Source organism: Emys orbicularis, chromosome 15 (genome assembly GCF_028017835.1).
Source record: "Emys orbicularis isolate rEmyOrb1 chromosome 15, rEmyOrb1.hap1, whole genome shotgun sequence".
NCBI classification, from domain to species: Eukaryota; Metazoa; Chordata; order Testudines; family Emydidae; genus Emys; species Emys orbicularis.
The window spans coordinates 966,912-977,457 of NC_088697.1; the positions used below are offsets into that span (position 1 = coordinate 966,912).

At 65.6% G+C, this 10,546-nt stretch overlaps 2 protein-coding genes across 2 annotated transcripts; both read right to left on the reverse strand.

The window, feature by feature from the left end:
* Positions 1–341: 341 nt before the first annotated feature.
* RNASEK (ribonuclease K) lies at positions 342–3,564 on the reverse strand. Its single transcript, XM_065417213.1, has 3 exons — positions 3,435–3,564; positions 1,628–1,707; positions 342–558 (listed from the first exon to the last, which is right to left on the reverse strand). The coding sequence occupies exons 1-3, from the start codon at positions 3,510–3,512 to the stop codon at positions 420–422; spliced, it is 297 nt and encodes a 98-aa protein (XP_065273285.1). The 5' UTR covers positions 3,513–3,564; the 3' UTR covers positions 342–419.
* A 3,400-nt stretch (positions 3,565–6,964) lies between these two features.
* Positions 6,965–10,541, reverse strand: LOC135889478 (proline-, glutamic acid- and leucine-rich protein 1-like). The gene is given in 9 exon segments (XM_065417346.1): positions 6,965–7,054; positions 7,187–8,476; positions 8,565–8,771; positions 9,080–9,135; positions 9,364–9,437; positions 9,439–9,499; positions 9,758–9,942; positions 10,032–10,148; positions 10,480–10,541. Coding segments are annotated over 9 exon segments (2,142 nt in total).
* Positions 10,542–10,546: the final 5 nt, after the last annotated feature.

Genomic DNA, 10,546 nt, shown 5'->3' on the forward strand with positions numbered 1-10,546 from the left:
GTTCAGCATCTCACCCCCTCTCCTCGCTGCCGGGAAGGGATGGGGGGGGGGACGGACGACACCGCGGGGTGGGTTTGGAAAGTGAGACGAGAGGAGGACTCCACGCTGGGGGGCACAGAACGTGACCCCCCCCCAGCCCAGAGCCTGCCCCACGCAAAGGGGGGGAGCCAGCCCCACAGGCAACAACCCACTTGTGCCCCACCAGCACCGTAGGGAGACTGAACCCCCCCCCAACTGGAGACCCCCCCACCTTTACAATCTCTTAAGGCCGGGGGTCAGCAGCATCCCAGGGGGTGGGTGCCCCCTGACGAAGCCCCCACCGGCAAAGCGACTCCCGAGCAAAGGGGGCGCCAGGGAGGGGCTGTAATAAATAGAGGGGCATGGCGGGTCCAGGGGGGGCGGCTGTCCCCGGCGGGGTCCTAGCGCACCATGTACTCTTTGCGCTTGTTCAGCCGGACCTGGCAGAAGGAGAAGCCCCCGAGCAGCACGTACAGCCCGGCCGCGATGAAGCAGTTGTAGCTGACTTGCTCGTAGAGACGGTGAATCTTCTCTGGGCCGCTGTGGGGCAGAGGGAGCGGGGAGTCAGTCCTGGAGCCGGCGCCCCCGAGAGGGGACAAGCCCCTGCCGCATTCCCCGCTCCCCTGAGCCAGCCAGTCCCCGCCCTGGGGCTGGGTGGGAGCCGGCCCCCCCTAAAGGGGACGGGCCCCATGCCCCATTCCCCACCCCCCTGAGCCAGCCAGTCCCCGCCCTGGGGCCGGGTGGGAGCCAGCGCCCCCTAGAGTGGATAAATTTCTGCATTAAGCACCTTCGCATAACAGTGTACCATGTTCATATAACCTTGTACTGGGCCTATCCATGGGGGACCTCTGTTTTCAGGCAACTTTGTATCAAACCTTAGATAGAAACTGTGTATTGAGCTTGGGTACAATGTTATCACCCCCAAGGATAGTTAAGGTAGAAGGAAAATGTCTTTTCGCTAGGAGGAGAATAAGATCTTCCCCCCTTTTAATGGATTGCCCTGTTGACTGACCGAGGTGTGGATCAGGAAGGCGTGGAAGGCAGCGCCTCCAGATAGCTGCACCCCGCGGAGAGGGGCTGGGAGCCAGACCCCAGAACAATAAAACGTGTCCAGTGGGCTCACTAGAGAAGCTCAGACATATTGACGGCCTCGGGGGTTAGAAGCCAGCACCTGCTTTTGGAAAAACACCCTCTTGGAAAAGAAACGTGGTGGCATTAAGACAACCCCCAGAAGGAAGCAGCACAAAGGGCCAACGGACACAGATTTTGCAGCTGATACAGATTTGCAGGAGATGGAAGCTGCTATAAATGTGAGGGGTCCTGCAGAGGACCCCAGGTCTCGTCTCGTCAACACGGGAGCATCGATCCGGATCGGCAGAAGCCCGGCTCCACCCCTCCCCCATCTAACTCGCCTGGCCAGTGCAGTTAAGGGGAGCAACTGGTTGATAACAAGACAGAGAGAGAGAGTGTGTGTGAGAGAGTCATGTATCAATCCACACTGTCATATGATCTATGTATTACCCATCAATGTGGCACTTTGCCTGATCCCCCCCGCCCCCGAAGAGATCCCGGGCAGTACTTTAAGGACAAAACCAAGGGCAGCACTTACTCCTTGAAATCTTCCTCTGTGAAGGGAACGTCTTCGATGAGAATAGCCGAGTGAACGTTGAAGAAAATCCCCAGGAGAATCTACGGGGAGAGACCAGAGATCGGGGGGGGGGGGGGGAGAGGGGGCGGGTGTGAGCAGGGGAAAGCACCCCCCCCATCCCAGCGCTGCAACCCCCCCCCACACACACACGGGCAGGCACAGCCCAGGCAACAGCCACATCCGCCTGTCTAAGCCCGGTGCCGCCCCCTCAAGCCGCCCCCCAGCAGGATCCACCCCCCACATCCTAGTTTCAGGGCAAGCTGCAGCAGGGCAGAGGGGCCTGGCAGGGAATCAGGACCTAGCCCAGAGCCTGTTTACACAACACCAGACACCCGAGTGTCCCCGCCATGCCCAGCCGGGTCCTGGGCAGAACTGGCCCCGGGTCAGATGGAACCGGCCAAGGAGGGAGAACACAACCTTCCCAGGAGCAGAAAGCCAACGCCCGGGACAGATTGCAAGAGCAGCCAGACTGGGTCAGACCAAAGGTCCATCCAGCCCAGTGTCCTGTCTGTGGACAGTGGACAGTGCCAGGTGCCCCACAGGGAATGAACAGAACAGGGAATCATCAAGTGATCCATCCCCTGTCGCCCATTCCCAGCTTCTGGCAAACAGAGGCCAGGGACACCATCCCTGCTCATCCTGCTAATAGCCATTGATGGACCTATCCTCCATGAACGTATCTAGTTCTTCTTTGAACTATGTTTTAGTACAGAACATAAGAACGGCCATACCGGGTCAGACCAAAGGTCCATCTAGCCCAGTATCCTGTCTACCGACAGTGGCCAATGCCAGGTGCCCCAGAGTCTTGGCCTTTGCAACATCCTCTGGCGAGGAGATCCCCAGGTTAACAGTGTGTTGGGTGAAGAAATACTTCCTTTTGTTTTAAACTCGCTGCCTATTAATTTAATTGGGAGACTCCTACTTCTTGTGTTATGAGAAGGAGTAAATAACACTTCCTTATTTACTTTCTCCACATCGGTCATGATTTTATAGACCTCTATCATATCCCCCCCTTAGCCGTCTCTTTTCCAAGCTGAAAAGTCCCAGTCTGATTAATCTCTCCTCATATGGAAGCCGTTCCAGAACCCTCATCATTTTTGTTGCCCTTTTCTGAACCTTTTCCAATTCCAGTAGAACTTTTTTGCGATGGGGAGACCACATCTGCACACAGTATTCAAGGTGTGGGCATCCCATGGATTTATTCAGAAGCAACATGATATTTTCTGTCTTATTATCGATCCCTTTACTAAGGGTTCCCAACACTCTGTTAGATCCAAGGGGCGCCAGGCCCGGAAGTGGGGGGACAAGCCGAGGGGGCACCGGACACAGACCCGGGATCCAGGAAAGGGGGGGGTCGCCCAGAGGGGGCGCCCGGCACAGCCTCGGGGGTCTCGCTCCACCCAGGGGTGACACAGCCGGTGCCTGAGCCGCCCCGTCACCTTTTCCAGCTCATGTGGGGAAGTCAGTGTCACTGAGGAAGTTGGTGGTGGGGGGGAGGTGCCCCCCCCCCCCCACTGCAGCCCAGGCTGGATCCAGCCACTGTGGGGCAGCCCCCCCCCCGCGGTCACATAGTGCCCCCTCCCCTGGGCCCTCATCCACCCTCACTAGACCCCAGCCCCCTTAAATGCCCCCCCACCCGGCCACTCTTGCCACCCACTTCTACCCCCAAGTCCCCGCCCCCATGTCACCCTGCCCTGCACAGACCTCCCCGCCCCCCACAGCCCTGCTGCCCCCCAACCTGCCCCCAGCCGGACGGGGCCCCGCTCACCAGCATGATGACGCCCCAGGCGCTGAGCACGATGCCGCAGGCGGCCAGCTTGGGCCCGCAGCAGAGCAAGGAGGCCATGGCCGGGCCGGAGGGGGACAGCGGGCGGGCGGCGCGGAGCCTCCTCGTCTGGCTGCTGCTGGCCTGGCCGACGCAGCAGACTGAAGGCGGCCGCGGCCCCAGGCGGGAGGAATCAGGTGACCGGGCGGAACCACCCTGCAAAGACTGTGGGGGGGAGGGGAGGAGCAGGGCACGTCCCCCTCGTGGCGCAATGGAACCGGCCACGCCGTTTCCAGCTCCGCCTTCCGATTGGTCGAGCGGCCCCGGACCGTTCCATCCTCTCCCAGGGGAGGGGGGCGGGATCCTGGCTATTTATAGACGCGGATTTCCGAGAGCCCCAAATCCCCTCGGGCGGGGGGGGGGGGTAAAATCCCCATAGGCTGGGTGAGGGGGGAGTTAAATAAGGGGAATGCAAAACAACCTCTCCCCTAGTGCAAATGGTACAGTCCAAAGAACTGGGTCGGTGGGGGAGGGGCTGTCACATGACAGGGCCTTAAATCGAGCAAGGGCAGGGTCACATGGGGACCAGGTCACATGACTCTGGGGACGGGCAGGGCCACAGGGGGACAGGGTCAGGTGACAGGGTGGGGACAGGGTCACATGGGGACCAGGTCACTTGACTGGACAAGGCTAGGGCCATATGGGGACCAGGTCACGTGACTGGACAGGACAGGGTCACATGGGGACAGGATCACGTGACTGGAGAAGGACAGGGCCACAGGGGGACAGGATCACCTGACTGGACAAGGCCAGGATCACATGGGGACAGGATCAGGTGACTGGATAAGGCCAGGGCCATATGGGGACAGGATCACATGACTGGACAGGGCAGGGTCACAGAGGGACAGGGCCGTGGCTCTGGGCAAGGCAGGGTGGCCATCCCAGGTGCCTGGAGGACAAGTCCATGGTCCCCTTGACTAGCAGACGCACATCAGCCCACACCCAGCTCTTCTGAAAGTGGATTCCCTGCATCCCACCCCTCCCCTGATACGCACCAAGCCCCGAAGCCCACCTCCTTGGCCGGCGAATTAGCCTAACCCTGCCCCCTGCTAGCCACCGCCCTCCCCCAGCACTCGCTGAAGTCGGCATCTGGCCCAGGCTGATAGGAAACGGCTCAAAATCGAGCCCGATTCATTCTGTCTGCGGCCCGGCCCCGAACCCCAGCCAAGGCAGGGACCGAACCAGCGAGGGGACTGGGCCAAGCGGCTGGGCGCGGCTGTAGCGATGGGTCACTTGCGATAGCACGGTATAAATACCTCCGGCTGAAATGCGTCACGGGAGAAGTGCACCTCCTGCGAACGGGGAATGGAACGACGCCGCACGGGCCGGCTTCCCGGAGACCGGGACCGGAGAGAACCTGGTTCCTGTCCCATATTTATAAACCTGACGGACGCTGGTTCTTTCGGCGCTTGAGTGTATTTCATACGCAACCCCATTTATCAACAGGGTTAGCTGCTTCTACTAACGAGGACAAAGCTCCGTTAACACGAACGATATTTCGCAGACAGCATGGGCGAACCTTACCTTACCGGCTACTTGTATTTTTCCCCCTGCCTGGCGGCCATGAATGGCTTCTTATTGCGGAGGGATGCTGGGGACGGGTCCTCGCATGCAGCACTTTGAAATCTGAAGTTTGGCTTTTTCTGCGTCCACTTCCAACCGATTTCGCTCATCTCGCCATGCAGGTTTGTCCGCGACGATGCTCTCCCAGCCCACGGCTCGCTCCAGGACATGGAAAGTATGGCAGGACCTGGGTATTTGGGGGTTTTCCCCCTCAAATTCTTGAAGTTTCTCCGTTCGCTTGTCTTTGTCCTCTTCAAAATTGGCCAGCATTTCTCTTCAACTCTTGAAAACGCAGCGATGGTGCGAGGTCCTTGTACAACGTGCTTCGGATACCTCCTGCGTGTTCATCACTCGCTTCCACAGCTTCGGTTAGACTCTTCACAAGCCCGTCCCTTTGGCAACCCAATGACAGTGTCCTGCGCACGGTGTTTTCAATCCGGTCGTAGCTCTTCCATCAAGACGTGGGCGCGCGCTGAGAAAAGGGCAGAAAAGCTTTGTTCCCCCTCAGAGATTGTCCGGTGTGGAGTTCGCAGCGTAACCATCAACGTCTGTCCATTATTCTGCCCTCGATTCTTCTTGCGCCGAAGTGGGAATGTTCTTAATGTCGTCTCGGAGTACTGTGCGCATGCCTCGGTTTTCCCACGGGTCACTCCTGTATCTAGGGGGCGGGATCGGTGCAGGGCAGGGGTGATGGCAACGGGCTAATGGGGCACAGAGATCGGCCCACACTCTGTAGCCCGGCACCCCATGGCCGGGGCCGTCCCCTGCGAGGAGCCGGCCGGAGGGGCTGGGAACAGGGGGCCCAGGGGACCAGTTTATCCAGAGGTGGGGCGGGGGGGCTGAGACTGGGCTTTGTTTGGGCCTCAGGGAGGGGCTCTGAGTCCCGTCCCCCCCCCAATGGACATTGCTGCAGGTCCCTGCTCCTGGTGTTAACGACCTTGGTCCTACGCCGCGTTCCCCACAGCTCATAACCTGGCTGTGAGACAACTGCCTGCTGCGGGGAGTGGGGGGCAGGGCCCTTTGGGGGGGGGGGGGTTCCCCAGGGGCCCCGCCCAGGGGAACTCGCTGCAGGGAGCTCACGGGGGGTCCAAGGGGCTGAGCGCCCCCAGGAGGCACCGAATCCGGGCAGGCTCCTTGGCCTGGGGGGAGGGGGGGGTGAGACGCTGCTTCATCCGGAGCGGTGCCCGAGGCCCCAGGGCACCCCGAAAGAGCCAGGCTAGCAGAGGTGGGTCTGGGGGCAGGGATGGGGTGAATGGGGGGGGGAGGGGGCTTACTAACCTGCTGCCCCTGCACGGACCTTCCCCCCGTCCAAGGCCCAGAGACGGGGAGTCTCCACACACCCTTAGCGGCTCCGGGGGGTCCCATCCGTCAGAGCCGGGTCACCCCCCGACATGGGCCGGCACCCCCCAGCCCTGCTGCTGCAAACAAAGCCCCCCCTCGGGGGCACTGGAGGGGGGTCTGATACAGGGGGCGAGCCCTGTGCGGCTGGGTCAGACAGGTAATAGGGGGTTACCCCGTCCCCTGGGGGGGTCAGACCCCCCCCATATGGCGAGGGCTCTCCCCCTGGGTGTGGGGGGGGCGCACCAGGTCCCGGCCCCCCCACGGGGCGCAGCATCTGCAGGCAGTCTCATGTCCCCGCTCCGGGCGGCTGGCGGGTCTCTGGTGCACGAGGCCAGGGGATCTCCAGGCTCTCCATGGGGCGGAGGGGCCTGCCGGCCCCCACCCCCGATCTCTGACCACCCCCCCAGAAGTAGGACCCGCCCATGAAAAGAGGCCCCTCAGTAACCCCACCCCTCGCTCCCCACCCCACACAGACTGCACAGCCTGGCACTGGGTGTGTGTGTGTTTATTGAACCATCCAGGGGACACAGTGGGGGAGGGGGGGCTGGTTGGGGGGGTCGGGGGGCCCCCTAGGGGCCGGGTTCGGGGGGCCCCTTCTCGTCGTCCGGGGGGCAGTCGATGAAGTCAGCCAGCATGGTCTCCGTCTCATCCGCCTCCGCCTGGGGGGGAAAGATGGGGGGGGGGTCAGCCGGCAGCCCTTGCCCTAGGCCCCATCTCCGCCCCCCAGCCCCCGACCCACACCTCACCCCCGTCCCTCCCCAGGACCCCACCCCTCACCCCCCGGGTCTCACCTCTGCCTTCCTGGCCGGCTGCTCCCGCTTGGGGCTGGGCTGGGCTCCCTCTCCGGCGCCATCCCCCTGCTCCCCCGCCGGGGGCGCCCCCTCTTCCTTGGGGGGCTGCTCCTCCTCCAGGATGGGGGGCGGGGCTTCCAGCAGTGGGGGCTCTGCCCCCATCTCCTCCTGGCCGGGAGGCGGGGCCTGGAGGGGGCTGGCCTGCTGGGGTGGGGTGGGCGGGGCCGGCGGCGGCAGCTCCTCCTCCTCCTCCTCCTCCTCCTCTCGAGATGGCTGGGGGGCGGGCGGGGGGCTAGCCTTCATCACCACCACCTCCTCCTCCTCCACCTCCTCGGGGGGCAGCGGCTCGGGCGCCTGGCTCTCCTCTACCTCCATGATGAGATCGTCCGGCTCCCCGGGCGCGGCCGGCGGCTCCTGGGGGCCGGGGGGCGCCCGCTCTTCCTCCGACAGGGCCCCCTCCTCCTCCTCCTCCTCCTCTTCCTCCGACAGGCCTTCCTCCTCCTCGTACTCCTCCTCCTCTTCCTCCTCCCCCAGCTCTTCCTCCTCCTCGAATTCCTCCTCCTCCTCCTCCTCGTCGAAGTCCTCGTCTTCCTCGTCGAAGTACTCCTCCTCCTCCTCTTCCTCCTCCTCCTCCTCCTCGTCTTCCTCCTCCTCCGGGAACTCCTCCTCCTCCTCGCTGCTGTTGATGTTGATCACAGCCGGGTTCTCCTCGCCCAGGCCGGGCAGCGCCTCGCCGGTGGCGGGCGGGAGCGGGGCGGCGGGCGGCTCCTCAGGGGGCTGGGCGGGGGGCGGGGAGGGGGGCGCAGGGGGAGGCGGGGGCGGCGGGGGGGGCTTGGGCAGCAGCCCCTTGGGGACGATGACCACGCTGTCGTCGGAGTCGCTCTCCAGGGAGATCTCCACGTCCGACTCCTCCTCCTTCTCGTAGTGCACGTAGACGGGGCGCCGGGGCTTGCCCCCCAGCCCCGCCCCCCCCTCCTCCGCGCCCCCGGGCGAGGGCGGAGCCAGCAGCCGGGGGTCGCCCGCCTCCCCGGGCTCCTCCGCCAGCGTCAGGCCGGGGCTGGCGGAAGGGGGCAGCCGGGGCGGTGCCAGTCCCAGGTGGTTGGCGGGCAGGGGGCGGGCGGGCGGCGGGGCGGGGAAGGACGGGGCCTGGCAGAAGGGGGAGGCAGCCAGGTCCGAGGGGGCGGGGCCGGCCGAGGGGGCGGGGCCAGGGAGGGGCAGCTGCAGGGAGGGCACCCGGGGGCGTGCCAAGGCGCTGCAGGTCACCAGGGCTTCGGCGCAGAAGGACGAGACCTGCAGGGGGCGAGAGAGACGGGGGAGCGCTGGAGCCGGGGGGGAGGGAGGGGAGAACGGCGGCGGGGGTGTCCCCGTGGGGTCTCACCTGCAGGCTGGGGTCCCGCTGGCCCAGGGCGAAGGCCCGCAGGGCGCAGTGCAGGGGCGGGGGGCAGGCGGGCGCGGGTGCCAGGAGCAGGGCCAGCAGCAGGCGGTAGAGCTGGTGACGACAGGCCGGGCTGGCGTAGGGGCCCCCGGGGGGGACGTCCCCCTGGGCTAGGCGGAGCAGCAGCGGCACCACCAGCTCCTGCAGCCTCTGGGGGGCAGAGACGGGGGGGTTAGAGACAGCGCCCCGTAACCCCGAGCCCCCCGGAGACCTCCACTCACCCCGTAACCCACAGCCCCCCCACGTGCCCCGGAGCCCCGAGCCCCCCGCTCGCCCCGTAACCCCGAGCCCCCCATTCACCCTACAACTCCCCCACTCGCCCCGTAACCCGGAGCCCCCCACTCGCCCCCACCCCTTTAATCCCCCATCCACTGCCTTCTGCCCCCACCACCCTGTGCCCCAACCCCCCTGCCTCCCTCCAGCCCCATCTGCCCCATCTAACCCCCCCCACCACTCACCCTGTGGGTCTCCTCCTTGACCAGACTCCCTCCCAGCAGGATGGCCCGGCTCAACGCTGCAGAGAGACGGCAGGGGTTCAGGGGGGGACCTCAGTCCCACCCAGCCCCCCCCAAGGGTGAGCCCCCCAGGCGATGGGAGGGGCAAGGCAAAAGCCGAGGGGCCCCACATCCCACAGGGACCCGTACCCCCATGCAGCCCACCCCCTGAATGGGAGAGGGGGCCCCTCGCCCCCCTCCAGGCCTGGCTGAAGCTCCAGGCTCCCCCTTCCCAGGGGCCCCGTTACCTTGCAGAGCCGCCTTGCAGATGTCGCTGTTAGCCATGGGGTCCTGCTTGCGGTGCAGGGAGGGGGGCCTCACCCCCCTCCGAGAGCTTCGGCTTCTTGGGGGCGCTGGGCTTCCCCTCCGAGCCAGGGCGCCCCACTTTCAGCTGGGGGGGCAGGAGCGGTTAGCGAGGTGCTAGGGGGCGCTGTGGGGCAGGGAGCAGGGCGGGGTGGGGGGGCGCTCTCCCATGGCAGGCAGGGCGGCGCTAGAGGGCGCTGTGGGGCAGGGAGCAGGGCGGGGGGCTCAGCAGGGGGCGCTCTCCCCTGGCAGGCGGGGCTGGCCCCAGAGCGGCGCTAGGGGGCGCTGTGGGGCAGGGAGCGGGGGGCTCAGCAGGGGGCGCTCTCCCTGGCAGTGCACAGGGTGTTTCTAGGGGGCTCCGGGGGGGCTCACCCTTGACACTGTCCGTGGGGGGGGCGATGTCGCTCAGCAGGTGGGCTAGCAGGGCCTCACTGTGGTGGGGGGGCCCCTGCAGCACCCCCGCGCCGGCCCCACCCACCTGCACCCACAGCTCCAGGACCTGGTAGAGCCTGGTGCGCACGGCGCTGCAGAGAGAGAGGGGGAGTCAGGGCACGGCTGCAGAACGGGACACCCCCCCCCCCCCGCCAGCCCCCCTCCGCGGCCCCCCACTGACCTGTAGGGCTTCTCCTGGCCCGGCGGCACCGAGTCGCTGCTGCTGCTCCAGGCACCCAGCACCTGGGGGAAGAGCCGGCCCAGAACGCTGCCCCAGCGCGCCAGCCGGGCCCCACACCTGGGGGGAGAGGGGGCAGCGTGGTCAGGCAGGGACCCCCCCAGATCCGCCCTCACTGCCCCAGCTGGGCCCCACACCTGGGGGGAGAGAGGGGCAGCGCGGTCAGGAAGGGACCCCCCCAGATCCCCCCTCGCTGCCCCAGCTGGCCCCACACCTGGGGGGAGAAGGGTAAGCGCGGTGAGGCAGGGACCCCCCCAGATCCCCCCTCGCTGCCCCAGCCGGGCCCACACCTGGGGGGAGAGGGGTCAGCACTCTCTCACCCCAGCCCCTCCAGCAGGAATCCCCGCCCACCCCTCCAGCCCCACACCTGCCCCGCCCCCAGTGGACTCACGCCAGGATCAAGGCCGCCAGCACATCCAGGATCTCCAGGTGGACAGATGGCAGCAGCAGCATCTTCA

Coding starts and splice junctions, on each gene's coding strand:
- RNASEK (XM_065417213.1), bottom strand. CDS start 3,512: ATGGCCTCCTTGCTCTGCTGCGGGCCCAAGCTGGCCGCCTGCGGCATC. Junction 1,708..3,434: donor CCTGGGGCGTCATCATGCTG/GTGAGCGGGGCC, acceptor CTCTCCCCGTAG/ATTCTCCTGGGGATTTTCTT. Junction 559..1,627: donor ACAGAGGAAGATTTCAAGGA/GTAAGTGCTGCC, acceptor TCTGCCCCACAG/CGGCCCAGAGAAGATTCACC.